Here is a 19,899-nt window from a genome sequence, read left to right on the forward strand (position 1 = left end):
CCTTCCCGTGGCTCTCTGAATGTCCCTTCTTTTCTTTCCTCAGTCAGCCTGGGTTGCATTCCCATTTATTCTCAGGGCACTGTCCCATTATCTTCAGTGGCATCTCATTTCTTAAATCTAGTACAGGCTGTTCTAGCTGGCAAGCAATGCCCATCACCCCATAAGCTTCCGTTTCTCAAGGTCTCTCTACTACTTCCCCACCTGCCCCAAGCTATACAAGAACATTATCACAAAGATCTCTTTGTGCTTCCTACCACCCTCTCTCGGTTCATGAAGTATCCTTCCCACCCATCTATTGGAGTCCTCACCATCCTTCAAGTGCATTCGTGTTGTGACCTCTGACAAGGAGCCTTTCCTAGTCTCACTTTCCCCTCTTCCCCAGCTGGGTTCTCTAGCTCTTCTATGCACTTCATGTGGCTCCTTGTCTTGTGTACTGAAGGATGAGGGTGTCGAGTCTTCTCATCTTGAATTTTCTTGGGGAACCTAGTTACTGTGCCCTGAGCATAAAAAGTACTCAGTAACAAGCTGTTAATTTGAAGACTGCTGAAAACCAAGACCAGTCATGTCATGTGAACAGGACTGCTGGAGCAGATGTCCTTTTTAGGAAAGCTTCTACCCTAATTTGACCACTGATCACTCCCCACTCACCTTTAGGCTGTAATTCTGAATAATATCGCCTTATGCCTTTTTTCCTCCTCTTTTCCTTCTACAACCTGGTTGTGAGGAGTGAGGAAAGGGCCTAGAGCCCTATGTTCCTGGATAAACCCACAGTCCCTACCCCATTCTTCACATCTAACCATCACTATCTGCTTTGAGATCATTAGGGTTCATCTCATTGTGCCCCTTTTCTCAAGATGCCCAGGTGTGTAGTTCCTTCTTCTTCCCGACCTTGACCCCCTACCACTCTGCATAGCCCTATCTCCTTCACCTCTCTCCACCTCTCAAAGCCCTTCTGTGTCCTCTGAGACTCAAGATCAGTCATCAGCAAATCCCATTCATCAGCAGCCTTGTTGGTTCACTTTCCAACTGTCTTAGGCAGCTATTTCAAAACTTTTCTTCTTTTCTTTATTACAGAATGTCATTTATGTAATTTAAAAAACACAAGCATACAAAAGGTATTTTACAAGGCTTCATGCATACACATTCCAGGACCTATATCCAATATAGAGTGTGGACCCAGGACAAGGACTAGGGAGAGGAAAGGATGCAGGCAGCAGGATTAAAGAGCAAAGGGAAGAAATTAAAGTGAAAAGAATAAGAAAAGGAGAGGCCTTGCATGGGCCAACAGAGAATGTGCTATACTCTGAAGAACAGTAAATAACATCTAAGATCCTTTACAAAAGCAAAAGTCAGATCTGAGTCAAGGCAGACGCACAGCTCACTAGGCACCATGCAGTGTGTCTCGCATGCTTGGAGCATATTGGGGGCTGGGGTTGGTGATTAATACTCAACAAAACAATGGAGGGAGGGCAGTGGGTGGATCCCCAAGTTTCCCACACTTCCTTCCTCATCCACAGTCACACCTGATCTTCTTGATCACTTTATCACTTGGAAAATGGAGCAATCAAAAGACATCACTCAAATGTTCCTTTGCCAGACCACAACGTTTACTCATTCTCAAGCCTTTGTGCCCATGTGCTTGTCCTTCCTGTTCCTCCAGGTAAAATATCTGTCCTGTGACTGCAGCCAGAGCCATCTTTTGTAGCAGGGGCCCATTCCCGTCTGCCCTTCAAGAACATTGTTCCAGCATCATCAACTTTCCCCTCTCCATTGAATCATAAACATTAGCATTCAAAGATGCCCTAATTTCTTCCATCTTGGAAGGAAGGAAGGAAGGAAGGAAGGAAGGAAGGAAGGAAGGAAGGAAGGAAGGAAGGAAGGAAGGAAGGAAGGAAGGAAGGAAGGAAGGAAGGAAGGAAGGAAGGAAGGAAGGAGGAGGAAGGAAGGAAGGAAGGAAGGAAGGAAGGAAGGAAGGAAGGAAGGAAGGAAGGAAGGAAGGAAGGAAGGAAGGAAGGAAGGAGTTCTTTTATCCCCACATTCCTCTCTGGAGCCTCCACATTGCTGCTCTTTGTCTGTATTCACACTGACTTCCTCCTCGCTGATTTCCCTCATTTGGCAGGGAAATGCTCCTGCCTCATGAAGGTCAATCTCAGTCAGTCTCTCTCTCTCTTCACTTCCAAAGTCTCATGCAGTCTCATAGCCTTAAATACCATCTTCTTGCTGACAACCCCAAAACATATGCTGCAGACTTTGGTATCTTCCTTTTATTTCCAACTGCCTACTTGCTATCTCCTGTGAATGTCTAATATTTCTAAAGTAACTTGTCCCAAACCAAATTCCTAATTTCCCCACCTACTTCTCAGATCTCTACATTTCAGTAAAAGACAACTCCATCTTTCTAGTTATTCATGCTGGAAACCTGGATATTATACCTACATCCACTTCATGGGCAAATGTATCTCAAGTCTATCTCATGTCTTATCCCCTCCATTGCCACCATCTTATCCCAAAGCATCTCGTCTCTTGTATAGATTATAGCAATAGCCTCAAAACTTGTATTCCTGTTTCTACTATTGACCCCCACAGAGAGGCTGTTCTGAAAACTGCGGCCAGTGCGATCCTGTTAAAACATAAGCCAGATCACACACTCCTCCACCCAGAATCTTCCCACAGCTCCCATGTCCTGCAGAGAAAAAGCAAAGTCTTTCTAGTGATTTACAGAGGTACCCCCTCCTCTGACACTTCTCCCATCACTTTCCCTGGCTTGCGGCTCTCCAGTCACACCTCGGTATTCCACAGTCTCATCTTGGACGTTTGGCTTTTTCTTCCCGCTGTCTAGAGTGCCCCTTCCTGAATGCCAGTATGTTTCACTCACGCTCCTCTTTCAGGTCTCGGCTCAAGTCTATGTTCTCAATAATCCCCCATCTCAGATCATAATAGCAACTGCCTGCCCTCACGGCCCCCACTGCCTAGTGCCTGTTTCCCGATAGCACCCACCACCCATTTGCATCCTGCCCAGGGTATTTGTTTACATCTGAGTCTGTCTTTCCTCACGAGAATGTAACTTCTGTGAGGACAGAGGTTTTTATCTTACCCACGAGTTCACCGCCATATTGCTAAAAGAGTTTATGGAACATACCTGGGTATTCAATAAACACTTGTTGAATAAGTGAAGAAAATTGCTGATTTTCCCCTGTATCCAAGGATAGCATTGTACTGGTCACCCTTAAGCAGAGATTCTGTCTCCTTCATGCTTCCTTACCTCCCTCTTCCTTCCCTTTAGGAAGGCTTCCCATTGCCTCAAGGTGAGACTGCCCCAGTGCTGTGGCAGGAGGGTGACTAGCTGCAGGCTGCACTGATGGCTCCACGGCCTTCTGGGTTTGCACCCTTACATCTTCTGGGAAATTTGGAGCAGACAGTTCGGTAGTCAAAATTGGACTCAAACCTCAAGCCACTGGCTGAGTCCCTCATGCTCTCAGCCTGGCATGCTGCTGTTATTGAACTTAACATCGAACAAAGGGCCAAGGCTGACTGTTTCCTGCCAAAATGAAAACCAGCCAAATACTTATGGGATGACCAGGTTTTTTTGAGATTCTTCACATTAGACGTTATATTTGAAACCTTAGATAATTCAGGTTCACTGGAATACCACTCTTTTTTAAAAAACTTTTTAGCATCAAAACAAAACAAAAAACCCAGAGCTTTACTAGGAGTGAGTAGAGTGGGTATCTGTGAAGATTATGTTCCATAATTTTAGCAGCCTCTCCTCCTCAATATTGTGGAGATATTTAGTTTATTCATCATTTTAATAAATATGTTTAAGCCTAAATGATGCCTTTTGTTAAATGTATACACTTGAATTTATTTTCTTTAAATGGACTTAAATATGCAGTAAACTCTAAACAGAATGCACAGCAGAAGAGGAAAAAATATCTTTCCATGAAAAATCACAATATATAATGCCCCCCGCCCCACAAAAGAATAAAGTCATGCCATTAGAAACCTGGCAAGAAAATATAAGACAGAGGGGCGACTATTATGAAAACAACTCTTTTGCCAAGCAATTTGTAAATTATACTGTGAAATTTAGAGAGATTTTTTGGTGGGGAGGGAACAAGCTATCACTTGCAACCATATTCTGTCACTAGATCGTCCTCTGTCTGAGGCTGGCTGACAGCTCCCAAGCACATGTTTCCACAGAAACAAAGTGGAGAAAAGAGCATCCTGTGGAAGGAGAACATGCAGATGTCCATGTCGGGAAGGGCCGGAGGGCAGAGCGGGCAGACTTTGTCTAGTGAACCTGGAATAAATGACACACACCTCCCTGAGGTTCTCTCAGGGCCATGATTCATTTCACCCCACGTGTTCATGACTCCCCAGAGTAGCCAGAGTAGCTCAACCCAGACATCCAAATCAGTCCCTTCATTCAGGGACCGCTCCCTGTGGCAGGCAAAGTGCAGGGTGGCTCGCAGCACCAAGCAGCCCTTCTAGCCCTTTTTTAGCCCCCCCCCCACCATCTTGTATGACTGCCACCCTAATTACATTGCAGCTGAGTCCTGCAGAGATAGAACATTTCATTTTCTTGACCTGCAATGTGAAATGAGTTGAAAGTAAGTGCTAAAGAATATAATACTAATGTTACATTGGCTGCGTAGCGATGTGCTTGCCTGCTTCCTAAGGGAAATGAAAGGCCGTGGAGGTGATCTCTTTTCCTAACCCAGAGTCGTGCAGAGCCATTCGCCAGTCCTCACCCAGCACGAGGAAGGCTGAAGGAACACGTCAACTAGGCGCCTGACTCACAGAAGCAAACACGTGACTGTGGTCAGGATGCATTCTGATTGGGTGTCTACAATGCATGGCTTCCGGCCATGTTCTCTTTTTATATTCAAGTTTTTTAGGCTAAACTAGGTTTTCCAAAAAAATGTTTTTTCCCAAGTAGTATATTTACTAGCATAATTTAGTTATGAGAAAACTCAGTGTCATTTATGTATTTGGAGAGTTTACAATCTATAACTAGTGAAATATATGGAATTGCTCACTATATGCCAACACTTAGAAAAATAAAGCCAATTTTATTTTATTTTTTAAGTCAAGATTTTTTTCATTAGATAGAAAAATCAAAATTAGAAACATCTTCAGTTTTGCAAACTTGAAATATGTTATTTTTACATGGATTACTTTTTTTTTACTTTTCATTCATTTTTTATAACATATACATTTTATCTTCAAAATTTTCCTAGCAATTTATTTAATCTGACAGTGTCCTCCAAATCTACCACTTGGTTGTATGTTCCAGTGGCATATTGGAGTAGTATACTTAAGGTGTAATTACAATAAAAGTAGTAAACATTAATATTTTTAAGATTTATCTGGACAATATCACTGATGTGAGGGTTATTCATTCAAACAAAATAGCAGGACATCCTCCTGAAGTTGTCAGAAATAAAAATGACCTGTGAAGGGTCCAGAGGGGTTTGTTTTAACAACTTGTGATTTTTACATCACCGCTTCCATTGCAGTTGTGGCTTTGATTGGAGTGTGCACACAGAGGAAATATGCAGGGGATCATGGCCCTCTATGGGACCTCCTTCTCCATGTGGTGGCCACAGCTGTGTCCTGGCTGCAGAGTCACCTGTGCAATCTTAGTGTGAATGCTTTTGGAAAGAAACATTGTTAGTTTGTTCCCAATGCAAACAGATGAAGAGCTTGACGCTCTCAATTTCTCTGAGATGGCTCATCTTAGACTAAACCTCCTATAGACATGATAGTGGTGAAGTTTTTCAAGAACCAGATGAAGCATGAAAGGGTACAAAGGGGTGGTACCAACATTCAGTTTTAATTACATTTTTGCCAACAAAAACAAGAGGAAAATTTTAAGGGGAGAAACTTAAACATAGTTTTCCTCCTTTCAAGTGACTTGATGGCTCAGATGCTGAGCACTATCTCACTCCGATTAAAAAGGTCAAAGCCCTTTTAAGAATTGATTCTATTGAGTGAATCGACACTACCTTCCTAATATTTTTCGTCTTGAGCTCATTTAGCAGAGGAAATGGATATTTCATCAGACGTTGCTGTGACATTCCATCACATTATGCCATGAACAGGACAAATGGCGTTGTGGAAATGGGAAAGCCAGAGAGCTGGGACAGCCGCCCCTCCAAGGCTCTGCTTATCTCATTTAAACAGATATTAAATGTGGTGCCAGTAGTGTGATCATCAGCTGCTTCCTACTTTGTATAAATTGCTTACAAGGAGTCTTTTTGCCTACCAGATGTGACCTAGATTTAGATTTCCAAAGGCAGGGGGAAAAAATCTCTTGTGTTAAAAACAGTTGCTGGTAAAATGCATGGTAAATGAGCTTATCTCACTTTTCCAGGTGTTTGGGTTAATATGTTATGGAATTACTGCTTCATTTATGAAAAATAATTGAGAAAAATGTCCCCGCAAATCAAATTTGGATAAAAGCTTCGGGTAGGTATTGTGTTAGCAAGTTTTAGAATGGCAGAAAGAGCAGGGAGCCAATAGAGATAATAAAAATATAAAAAACTGTGTTTGAGAAGAGTCTCTTATAAAGGGGTCAGTTATGTGTGTGCCATCCAACTCATGCTGTAATTTAGTGAAATATTGAAGAACAGTGGGAACAATTAGAGTCCTTTCAGTGCATATGAACGCTGTAGGGAGAGTCAAAGCTTGTCTGTCTGTGGGCTCTGACAAGTCTTACTACTCTCTTACATGCAGCAGAAAAATTTTTTAATGTAACATCTTTATTCTCACTCACCCATTTTCTTTTTCATTTCCTTTCCTCTTTAGGAGCTGCTACTCCAAAACCCGTCCCAGAACCTGAGAAACAAACAGATCATACAGTTAAAATTGCTGGAGTCCTTGCTGGCATCTTGCTGTTCGTTATTATATTTCTTGGAGTTGTGTTGGTGATGAAGAAAAGGTGAGCTCCTGGCTATTGCCAAAGATGTGGTTCTACCCATTGTTGCCAAGTTGCTTAATGTGTGTGAAAATATCCAGTTACTGAAGTGGCTTTGATGATTAAGACACATCTGTGACTCAGTTGACATTTTCTCATCACGTGGCACTCAAGGTTATGGGATAAAAGTTAAAGTAAATGGTTGTTGTTTTGTATGAGTATGCAGAGTAAATCATCCAAGATAACAAAAATTGTGTGTTTTTCCACAAGTCAGTGCATAAAGCTCTGCAGAATCTTTAAAAACATTTTATTCACCAGGAAATTTTTCGTACTTATTACTGACATGCTAACACACTTGGTATTCTTGGTGATCCGAGAAAGAAGCCTTCCTTCTCATGATAACAAAGATAATGAAGCTGTTCCTTTCTACTTGTCGTACATCCTCTATTCCTTTCTCTGTCTTTATCACCCATCATTTGATCACTATTGTTTTTAATTTTGTTCCTTTCCATTTCACTTCTCCATACCTCTTTATGCTTTTATCTTCTTTTTTAGCTATTTATCTCTATTTCTTTCTCCCTCCATGTATCTTTGTTTTTCGTTTTCTATTTTACTTCTGTCTCACCTCTCATATATTTTTCTCCTGGAGTTACTTCATCTCTTCCCACTTTGATGTCTATATAGACATCTTATCTTTGATGCCAGTGGTGTGTACAGTTGTTTTTCAGTACGATTCTATATAAATTCTAAGCATCACTCGACCCTTCCATGCCTGCATACTAAAACTGAACATTTTGGAGACATTTATTTGAAGCTGTGGGAATACGTGGAGTTTTGTGTGACCTGGCAAGCAGTTACCCTGTGACCTCAGCTAAGCATTAACTGGTCCTCCAAGGGTCAGTTCTGCCAGGTTAACTCATTGTTCTACCTGGGTCTCTCAGGTAGTCATGGAGGCTGTGTGATAAAGTATGCACTGGAAGATATTGCTTACGGTATCATATGGTCTTGATACAATTTCTGACTAAATACCAATGACTCATAACATTTACATGATTATTTACTAGATAATAATCTCACAGCATCTGCCAATTCTGTATTTAGTTTTTTTGGAATATAGAATATGCTCTCTGTACGGCAAATTTGCCAATACACTAATGCCCATAAATACAAAACTTTGATGATTCAGACCTGAACAGTAACGTGGTATAACTGTTGTATTTAATGGAAATTCTTAAAAGTTAAAATTTTTCAGGGTTTTTCTCCCAAATTTAAATTTATATTTTAAAGTTTTATTTTTAAACAGAATAGTTAAAACATGATATTAATCGTGGATAAGTTGCTGGAGTGTTTTTGATATGTAATAAGCTATGTTGTTCGGTTACAAGGAACACTGAATATATTTTTATTGAGGTGTAATTGACATATAACATTCTGTAGTTTCAGTTGTAAAAGCATACAGTGGGAAATGATTATCTAGTTAACACCTGTCACCAATTACATAGTTACAAAAATTTTTTTTCTGGTCATGAGGACTTCTGAGATCTGTTCTCTTAGCAGTTCTCAGCTATGCAGTGCAACATTATTAACCTAAGTCACCATGCTGTTCATCTCCTCCCCACAACTCATTGTAGCCAGAAGATTATACCTTTTGACCTCCTTCACCCATTTTAGCCGCCTCCTAATCCCTAGTAGAACACTGAATTCAGGCTGGGAATCCCTAGATCTGTATTTTAACTAGCTTTGTGAATCTGAATTTCTCTAGGCCTCAGTTTCCCTATTTGTAAATCAAAGAGATTTGTACTACATGACCTCTAAAATCCCTCTTATTTGTAAAGTGAGGGATTTGTACTAGATGATCTTTGAAGTTCCAGTTTTCAAATATTGTGTAGCAGGGTATGGTAACAGCCCTATGCATTTGCTGTTCTAGAAGTACAGTGTATTTCTGTATTTCATTATGTAAACATACCCAGTGTCTCTTCCAAAAGCTCTCTTTGTTCAGTCAGCTCGAGTCTAGGATGTCAGTTGATGAGTGGTTTATCTCTCAGCCACGTTTCCCACCGCCACATAGCAGGCACTCGACTAAAAGTGGGGAGCAATGGGGAAATGAAAAGAGAGAAAGAAATAGAGGGAAGGAAATGACTTACCTCAGGTGTGGATTAAAATAGTACTAGTCATTTTGCTGATTAGAGCCTAATGCTAATCCAGCTTTGAATTACTGTTCTGTAAGGGCTTGTTTCTTCTTCCCACAGCACAGAGTCAGCCAATGCAAACATGTGCCATGGGCCTTAAAGACAGACTGGGCCCAAGGGAAAGTGTGGGTGAAACAAATTCATTAATATTTCTTGAAATACAATGGGAAGTCCACTCTGCTGAGGAAGAGTCAGTAGTTACTGTCCGTGTTTCTCAGCAGGCCAGACAGGAAAAAGGAACAGCAAATTTTATTGGGAGGCATTTTCAATTATCAGCTTAACTAAGATTGTGTTATCTTCTGTAAGAAATAGTTGCTGAATGTAGGCCTGTGGGGGAACGTGGCAAATCTGTTCAATTCATACTAACTCGTGGAATTCTTTTATATCTAGGCAATAATTACTAAAAACTGAAATGACCATCAGTTATATTTGGCTAGAATGTTTTATAAACCTGTCACAGGTGAATGACTAGCTGTTGATTTATTTATGAATATTAATCCATTTGAGCCTTGTCTGGGCTCATTTGAAATCTTCTTTTCCTTAAAAACTGTTAAAAACCTTTACATTCATTTTTTTATTCCCTAATTAAAGCAATTTCTTATTATTTTTGTCTGTCCTAAAAACATGCACTGTTTTGAGGGTGCAATGTTTCAATGCCACAGGTGTTAAAAAAGGGGATGAGACAACTATAAAATAGAAGTTCTGTACATGACAAAACATTCTCAAAACTAATGTAAAATAAATTAAATAGGAGATACCTATTTATCATGTTTCATCCATGTATAATTAATAACATAGTGTGTACAATATTAAATACATTGTGTAAATTAAAATACCTGCATTTTCAACATTTTTCATAAGGAATAATTTATCTCAATAACGTGTCTGACAGAATTTAGCATACGGGCACCGTCAATTTTATCCTGATTAATTATATTTACTATTGTTCCTAAAATTGCTATAGATTTTTTAGAAATTTGAGAAAATTTATATTAATTACAGTAAAATTCCTGTCTTGGCCATTGTGCTAAACAGAATTACAGAAGTTATGGCTCTATGGAAATAATTAAAGAGGTATGCATTCTTGATCAAAATAGCAAATGTTAGGTATTTGACTGCATAAGCACTTGTTATAGGTAAATATAACTATTTCAGTCCTGAAGTACTATACCTCTACCTCCCTTCTATAACATATTTTAATAGATGTACATTTGTCATTAAATGCAAGTGCATCATATGTAATTAAATATTTGATTATATTTAAACAATACTAATGCCTCCAAGAAAAAAAAATCTCAATGAAAACAGGAAGTATTTCCGAAGACATCATGAAACAAAAAGGATAAAAGAAAATTTGACAAAATCCCTATTTTCAAAGAGATGCCTGTAGCGGGTGGCTGGAGGCAAGATGACATTCACTGTAGTCCCCTTATTATTTAGACTGTGTATACTTAGTATGCGTCCATATTAGCCAGATGCTGAGACTTTTCTAGTCGAGCTCAGGCTTTGGCACCTATGAATGAGGCAGGAAATATGTACACACAAATGGATGTGGATATGTCGTTCTAATCTGCAAACCAGCTTATACTTTTCAGTTTTCTAGATGTTGATAAGATGGGCTTGTTGTGCAGGGGTGAGTGAAACCAACTGACCACTTTACGGCCTCCTCTGACTTCATATGGCTACCCTGTTAGCCCCTGCATGAGCCACCATTTCTGGATTCAACCTAATGGGTTATTTATGTTTTATAAAGGACTTTTTGGAAACTCTTTATAAGAAAGATTTTATTTTTAAAAAGGTGTGTAAAGAATATGGGCTCCAATTTTTTCATTTTATAGAAGAAAAATGTTAGAGAATGCTAAGGGGTAGCCACCTGGCCTTTGGAATCCTACAAACCAGGTTAGAATGCCAGCTTCTACACTAGATGAGTTACTTAATCTCTCTGAACTCAGTTTGCAAGTGTGAAATCTTTTGATAATGTGTCCTTCCTGAGGGGAGCACGAACATTAAATGTGATGACTCATAAGCATAGTGGGTGCTTGATAAATAATAGCTTAAGAGCATTATTGAGGGTTGGGAAGTTCAAGGTGACACAGGTAGTAAGTATGTGCAGAGTCCTGGATAAATTCATGTATGTCTGATTGTTAACCACCTTGCTACACTAGTCGCTCCTTAAAGCCCAGAGATGCCTGTTGCTCCATAACATTCAAATGCTCTGTAATCATGAGTGGGAAACACCATGTAGTCATCAGCTTGTTTCAGTTCACTGTTGCTGTACGTCTGCAAATACTTGAAACTCTGCCAGCATGTTTCAATCTTCTTTTTTAGCTTTCATTGGAGAATTAGCTAAATAAAAGTGTTTCTACTTCCTTCATTTTTTTCTCTTTTTTTAATTTTTTTTATTTTATTGATTATGCCATTACAGTTCTTCTATTCCCTCCCTTCATTCCCCTCCACCCTGCACCCCACCACCCCCCCATTCCCCCCCTTTAGTTTATGACCATGTGTTTCAAGTCCTTTAGATTCGATATTTCCCATACTATTCTTGCCCTCCCCCCTATCTATTTTCTACCTACTGTCTATGCTACTTATTTTCTGTACCTTCTCCCCCCTTCTCCTCCTCCCACTCTCCTGTTGCTAACCCTGCATGAGATCTTCATTTCTATGTTTCCGCTCCTAATCTGGTTGTCCTCTTAGTTTGCTTTTGTTTTAGGTATGGTTGTTAATAACTGTGAGTTTGCTGTCCTTTCACTGTTCATCTTTTTTATCTTCTTTTTCTTAGATAAGTCCCTTTAACATTTCATATAGTAAGGGCGTGGTGATGATGAACTCCTTGAATTTAATCTTATCTGAGAAGCATTTTATCTGTCCACTTCCTTCTTTACAAAAGTATTTTTAAAACTTTTCAAATATGTATATTTTGTGCATTCTTTGAATCGTAAGTTTATTTCTGATAATTCACAGTGGTGAAGATCCTGTATCCTTGTCTGGTTTAGTGAATGAGAGAACTTTGTGAAAGTTCCTGTGAGCTGTGAATCACGGGAGGCTGTGCTCTTCCCCTTCCTCCTCAGAGACCAATGCTAGAGTCTGGGAGCCGTGGAGGTAGGAGAGGGAGCCCTGGTGACCACTGCTGGCAGGCACACCCTGGCTCTGTCACTTACTAGCTGTGTGACCTTGGGCAAGGTACTTAGTTTTGTCTCCCTCATTTTCCCTAAGTGTACTAGGGCATCATGATAGCATTTACTCCATAAGAGTGTTAGGAGATGAAAACAAGTTGTTACCATTGAAGTGCTGACCCTGATAGATATTAACTCTGTTATTAACACCTGTAATATGTCACTTTAACATATGATCTGTAGCCGACTCCAGTTTCAGGGGCCATTGTGTACATGCCTCAGTGTCTTTGTTTCCATACTCAGAGGAGCAAGCACAAGGAACTGCTTCTCCAGAGTGAGTACACCTCTCCTTGCCCGTGGAGACCAGAGGTCTGTAATTATGAGAACAGCTAGGAACAGGTGCCTGGAGTCAGACAGTTCACTGTCCCCATCACTTGCAGCCATACCTTGGGAAGGTGCTAAAGCTGAAAGCATGAAGGAGAACTGCTCTTTGGCCACACTCACCCCGCAGTGCTCCTGATGCAGAGGCTCCTTCTCAGGCCAGGGAATGGCTGTAATATGGAAAAATATTCCCTGCAGAGAAGTAAACCAAAGTCCTCTACCATCCACGGGGGCTTCCTCTAGGCCCCCATTTTTTTGAGTGAGCATGGCCTTGACATTCACCTCAAATATATACTTCGGTGCATCAAAATCCATCTGACTCAGGCCCAGTAAGGGGCAAGTCTGACTCCTGGGGTCAGAACAAAAGGACAGCATTACTCTCTTCAGAGTGCTTAATAGTCTCATGCATTTATAGGGACTCCCTGAGCCTGTCTGAGATCACCAACTATCCCAACTGCAAGAGGCCTCCAGGGCCTCTGGGGTATGGACCCAGTTGCCATATGACCAGGCACCAGCCCCAAACTTGCTGGGCTGTCACCGGCCAATTCAATGTACAATTGTCCTACTGATTTCTGTTTTTCATGCCCTTTAACTTTCCAACACCGTTCATTTTTATCCTATATCTGTTAGCATAATGTATTAAAATGTTCTTTCGGTGTTTCTTATCTCTGAAGTTCGAGTATAACAGTATGTACAAAGGTGTTGAGGGGGGTTGCATATTTACCACTAAAATCAGTGGCTCTCCACACTTGACGTCTGCGAATGGTATGTGTCGACATTCCCAACTTAGCCCCACCTGGGCTGTTCCTGTTCTCTAAAGGGTGTATATCTCTATTCATGTTGACATGACTTCACTGGCTACAGGGTTGGGCAAAGTCAGCTTACAGTTGTGAGTACACAAAATGAGAGTTTATTCTTGTACTATTACTTATAACTTAGTTTATTTATTTATTTATTTACTTACTTACTTACTTATTTATTTTTAGATAGGGGAAGGAAGGGAGAAAAAGAGGGAAAGAAAGCTCAATGTGTGGTTGCCTCTACTGCGCCCCCTACTGGAGACCTGACCCACAACCCAGGCATGTGCCCTGGCTGGGAACTGAACCAGCGACTCTGTTCACAGGCTAGCACTCAGTCCGTTCAGCCACACCAGCCAGGGCTATTCTTGTATTATTATTTATTAATTATTGTATTATCTTTCGATTCAAACAACTGTAAACCTTCTTGTGCCCCACGTGTAGTTCGTAGAGTGGGAAATACCCAGGGCCTGAAAACTAGCAATGTTGCTTTACTTGAGATCATTGTCTAAACCTGTCTTCTTACTTTAGTGAATCCAGGAGTTCAAATGTGACAGTATAATTTATTCAATTCTCACTACTTTTGTATTATGAGTGAAACATTAATGAAAAATACATAAATTATAGGGTGAAAAATATACTTTCCAGCAGAAGTAACGCCTGCTTGAACGTGATTGGTCAGGTAATATTATGGGTGTAATAATTTAGTTTTAATTTGAACATTTCGCGTAAAATGTTAGATGGTGTGATTGACTGAGATATTTACATAATTACATGCTCATGATTTTGTAATAAAAGATTTTGTGATAAAAAAGGGGTGTTATCTATGCTGGACCCTGCATGTACGAATTTCTACCTGACTTCCCTGGGCAAGGTTCATGATCCTTCTTCTGCTAGCAAATCTACATTTCTGTTTAACAAGACAAGGAATTGTATGTGAAATCTTCAACTTAGGTTCATTTATAGAAAGTCACATAAAATTCATTTTAAAAACAAGGGACTGGAGCTACTGCGTTAATTAAGGGAGGTGTACTTTGTTTTGGTAGATCTCCGCACTACAAGATGCGACACTGTATTAAATCACCTACCAACTGGAACAGGGAGGAGTCATTATTGCCCACTGTCCTCCCAGGGCATACCTTCGAAAGTCAGTAATGCTTCACCAGGTCTACTGGATGTCATTTTTGTTATTTTCATATATACTATTTTCTCATTGGCACTGCTGTGGTGAAACTAAAATGAAGTTATTTTTATGAGTTTCACTGAAACAAGTAAAAATTGACTCATTTAATAAGTTCAGCATACTTCTATTGTTTGTAAAAACAACACAAAACAAAAAATGGACAAAAATGTAGCCCAGGATATCCTATTTAAGAATGGCCCATTTTCTCTCTCCTGCACACACATAGGCATGAATACGACTCTGTGAAGTTAATTATGTTCTTAAGTGGCATGAAGCAGCACCTGCCTGAATAGCAGAATTCCAATTTGGATCCAGATATGTGGTACTTTCCTTACTTACCCCTTGATTACAGAGCTCACAGGACACTCTCCTTGCATTCAGGCTCTTGAATTATTTGGCTACCACCTGTATTTTCTGTTAAATTATAGCGTGTTAAGGGCTGCAACATGATTGTTTTTAATCATCTTTCACTCCCAACTTCCCACACCTAATACAGTGCTTTGCCCGGAGTAGATGTGTAGTATGTTTAATAATTAAAGACAAAAGATACTTCTTTAATGCAAGCCATTGAGTGCAACATTGGACCACTACATTTCAAATTACTTTGGCTGTTTATTTAGAGGGATATAAATTTTTATAATATCATAAGATATCTTACTAATTTTTCTAAAGTGCAGGAATTCTGGTGGACAGGTTCTCTATTTCAAAGAGTATAATTTTTGAAAGTTGTATTCATTAAGTTTTTAAGTTGAAATATTAAACTAGCTTAAATGAGTTAAATTTAGATATAGCTTAGTTAAAAGAAAAATATGCTTAGAACTATCATTAACTTAAATTATCATTTATTTTTAAAACTCCTTTGAATCTTTTTTATATACTCTGTTGTGTGTTTTTCACAAGCAACATCAAATTAGATAAAAATTGTTATATTCAAAAAATGAATAGCCTCAGAATGAAATTTTCTTTATGCTATGAGCATTGGTCCTAAATAAACTAAAACATCCAGTGTTTCGGCTCTTGCATTCAGGTGGTTTACAATGGAAATGTTCAGGCTGACGCCTGGCTGTGCCAGGGCTCTTGGTAATTCATCCAGGTCTTCTCATTTCTAGGCCAGACCACTAATAGGTCTCTCCCTGAATCCTTGCATGAAATTTTTCCACTGAGTGTGTGTGTTTGATAAGAATTTATGATAAACATTAGTTCATTGTTCTTTTGTTAGAAAGAAAATATTAATAGAAACAAAATCAGGAAAAGCTATATGCTGAACAGCCTAGTGTAAGTGTATAGTTATTGGGAGCTATCAGAAATATCCTTTGTCTTTTTACCTGCTTTGTCTAAAAGCCTGCAGGTTGTGGGTTTGGAGTCAGCAGTGAGTCTTTGAAGAAACTGGCAGTTCCTCAAAGAGAATGGTCAGCTATTCATGCCTAATTGTTAGGTACAGTGTTACCCTTTACTAAAGGGAGGGAGGAAATATCAGAAATATGTCACAATCTTAAAAATGAAGTAGCAAATAGTGTTAACTGAAATTCTTAAATCAATGGCTGTCATTGGGGAAAGGTATTGCCCACTTAGAGGGCACTTGAGAGTGCCTAAGGGAATCTTACTGAAAATTGATTTATCGTAATTATGTCTGTGGATTGCATAGTTTTGTTGCCCCAGTAGTCAAGATTTTTTCTTTTCTAACTTGTCAAGCTAGGGTTGACTCAGAATTCTGTCCCTAAAAGCCATCATAAGAGCCATAATCAGAACTCTCTATAGACCCAGTAAAGATGATCCAGCTGATTAAAGGGGAAGCCCTGGTGAAGAGTCTGTCTTGAGAAGGCATCTGTTGTTAAAGTTCGGTCAGGTATACTCCATCATCATTGATCTCCCTGTCCCCACCCACACAGGAAAGCAAGGACCTTGATTTATTTTAATAAATTGTCTATTTTTTTATCACTGGCAACTAACCAGTTTTTAAATGGTGTGTTGGCCACACAAAATGGGTACCTAGTGACCAATTTGTGATTCCTAATTCTAGTTTAAAATAAACCAAACAGAAGACATGTAAATGATGACATTTTAAAATTCTTTTATCACCTACATGTTTCTGGCTATAAATATTGTCTCATACCAGAAAAGACAATAGACTCTCTTTGCTTAATCTTCCTTCCTACCCAGGTGTTCTTGGTACTATGATGCTATCAAACAGAAAAACTGGCCTGCAGGTTACTTTAAGAATAGGTAGTTCCTACTTAGAAATACATGATGACCCAAGCTTCACTTATCCTGGTGTTGATGTTGCTGGGCAGTTTGGGTTATGTGTTCTTCCAGTTCACCGGTGAGCCCATCCCTGCTTTCTACGCTGACTCCCGATCTCTCCCTAATCGCTACTGACTCCTGAATCTCTCCATAATCCAGGTTGGAACCTCTGGACTCCAGATGAGCCTCAGATAGTAACTATATCTATAAGAGTGCTCTCCTCATAAGATTAACATTACATTTTTAAAATTCTGTTCACATTAATCATATTTCTGGTCTTTTAAGACAGTTCCTCCACTGTAGGAAAGAGTACTAGGCTGCCCCCTGGCAGTGTTCATCTTTGGGGGTGGACTCTAGGTGGACCCTGGCCCACACAAGCGTGGCCAGCCTTCCTGAGGTGACTTGCTGATGGGTGGTGCCCTGTTGACCAAGTCACAGCCCTGAGTGCTGCAGGTCCTCCTGCTGCTTATTCCAATGCAGGACATAAAACCAGGAAACCTGGAGGTGGTGTGAGAACAGTCTGTTTGCTAACAAAGTGGCTGTTGATTTCTGTGTGGTGGCTTTGAGAAGGAGAGAAATTTATCAATCTGCTGTAACCTGAGAATAACCAGATAGTATATTTTTCTATATATCCTTTAGACTCTGCTCTAACATACACACACACACACACACACACACACACACACACACACACCCCTTTATAAGAATTCAAATTTAAACAATCTCCTGAAATGCCCCAGGGTCTAATCCATAGCTTGGTGACCTCACTTGGTCTTGACATCAGCTACAGTTATGAAAATGTTCTGTCAATTTTGCTGAAGTGAATACTGGAGCCCTGTGAGCACATCTAACAGACCAGACACCACAGCCTTGCCACCCTCTCAGCAACATCTAGCATCCTCTCAGGAGCCCACAGAAGCCCAGGAGCCACTGCCCAGCCTCCCCACAGCCCCCTCCCCAGGGCCAGGCCAACCTACTTTCATTCTTTGGCAGGAAATTGCTCAGGTGCGTGAGCTGCACAGGCTTCCCTTCAAGAGCAATTTAATTTTCTGCTGTCCTAGTTGCTGGGCTGGTGCCTGGACTTAAATGACCCATCCATTTGGATCTTCAAACAGCTTCTAACTCTTGTCCCAAAACTCATCCTAAATCCTAAAATTGTGGGATATTTTTATAACCTGGAACTTGGAGGTGCTAGCCTGATTCTCTACACCTTGCCTACCTCTAGAGTCAGTCTAGCATAGTGAATGTTCCCTCAAGTAGCTACACACTTGTCCGTGTTGCAATGTCAAGGTCTAGGCACTGTCACCCCATAATTAGTCTGAGTGCCCCTCTGCTGTCCAGAGCTGATACCCAGGGCATAGTGATTCTCCCAAGGGAAACCTGCCAAACACAGAGCCCAGGAACAGAACATGAGTAAGTGGGTTTTGTTCTGTGTACGTTTTTACTTTTTTTTATTTCACTTTTTCCTTTACCATTTATGCCCCTTTTACCCCCTGTTGTCCATGTCCATGAGTCCTTTTTCCTTTTTGCTCAAACCCTCCGCCCCTTGACTACCCCCTGACCACCCCCTATAGCTGTATTCCTGCTCTCTACCTATGAGTCTGTCTCATGTTTGCTTTTTAGTTCAGTTTTTCATTAGATTCCACATATGCGTAAATTCATATGGTATTTGTCTTTCTCTGACTGACTTATTTCACTTAGCATAATGTTCTCTAGGTCCATCCATGCTGTCACAAAGGCTAAATTTCGTCTTTTTATAGCTGAGTTGTATTCCATTGTGTAAATGCCCCATAGTTGCTTTATCCTCTCACCTATGATGGACGTTTGGGCTGCCTCCATATTTTGGGGATTGTAAATAATGCTGCAGTGAACATAGGGATGATTTTTTCAAATCAGTGGTTTTGGTTCCTTTGAATATATTCCCAGAAGTGAGATTGCTGGGTCAAAAGGCAGTTCCATTTTTAATCTTTTGAGTTATCTCCATACTGCTTTCCATAGTGACTGCACCCATCAACACTGCATTCCCACCAACAGTGCAAAAGGCTCCCCTTTCTCCACATCCTTGCTGGCAGTTGTTTGTTGATTTATTGATGATAGCCATTCTGACAGGGGTGAGATGGTATCTCACTGTGGTTCTCATTTGCATTTCTGATGATTAGTGACGTTGAGCATCTTTTCATATGTCTGTTGGCCATCTGTATGTCCTCTTTGAAGAAGTGTCTCTTCAGGTCCTTTACCCATTTTTTAAATTGGGTTGTTTGTTTTGTTTTAAGAATTTTTTTAAATTTTTAAAAGATTTTATTTATTTATCTTTTAGAGGGGAAGGGAAGGAGAGAGGGAGAGAAATGTCAATGTATGGTGTCCTCTCATGCGTCCCTGCCAGGAACTGGTCTACATCCCAGGCATGTGCCCTGACTGGGAATTGAATCGCAGTTCTTTGGTACACAGGCCTGCGCTCAATCCACTGAGTTACACCAGCCAGGGCAGGTTGTTTGTTTTTTTAGTGTTGAGTTTTATAAGTTCTTTATCTCTTAAGATTTACTGGAAGTTCTAGACACAGCAGTCAGACAAGAAGAAGAAATAAAAGGCATCCAAATTGGAAAGGAAGAAGTAAAACTGTCTTTATCTGCTGATCACATAATACTGTACATAGAGATCCCTAAAGATTCCATCAAGAAACTACTAGAATTGATTAATGAACTCGGCAAAGTAGCAGGATACAGAATTGATATCCAGAAATCAGTTACATTTTCATATGCCAATCATGAACTATCAGAAGGGGAAATTAGGAAAACAATCCCATTTATAATTGCTGCAAAAAATAATAAAATACCTAGGAATAAATCTAACCAAGGATGTAAAAGACCTGTACTCATAAAATTTTACGACACTGAAGAAATAAATTGAATAGGATACAAGTAAGTGGAAGCACATGCTGTGTTCATGGATCGGAAGAATGAACATCATTAAAATATCCATACCACCCAAAGCAATGAACAGATTCAGTACAATTCCAACAAGATACCAATGGCATTTTCACAGAACTAGAACAAATATTTGAAAAATTTATTTT

The 19,899-nt window shown here is 40.0% G+C and overlaps 1 protein-coding gene across 4 annotated transcripts in view; it reads left to right on the plus strand.

Moving 5' to 3' along the window:
- PTPRM (protein tyrosine phosphatase receptor type M) overlaps window positions 1-19,899 on the plus strand; it is a 613,403-nt gene that overhangs the window by 355,615 nt on the left and 237,889 nt on the right. For all 4 annotated transcript variants that reach the window (XM_053673443.1, XM_053673444.1, XM_053673445.1 and 1 more), the window contains one exon: window positions 6,811-6,943. In XM_053673443.1, the coding sequence (XP_053529418.1) occupies window positions 6,811-6,943 (133 nt within the window). The remainder of the gene's footprint in view (window positions 1-6,810; window positions 6,944-19,899) is intronic.

This window comes from Artibeus jamaicensis, unplaced genomic scaffold (genome assembly GCF_021234435.1).
Source record: "Artibeus jamaicensis isolate MK-2021 breed Jamaican fruit bat unplaced genomic scaffold, CSHL_Jam_final contig_864, whole genome shotgun sequence".
In the NCBI taxonomy this organism is placed as follows: Eukaryota; Metazoa; Chordata; class Mammalia; order Chiroptera; family Phyllostomidae; genus Artibeus; species Artibeus jamaicensis.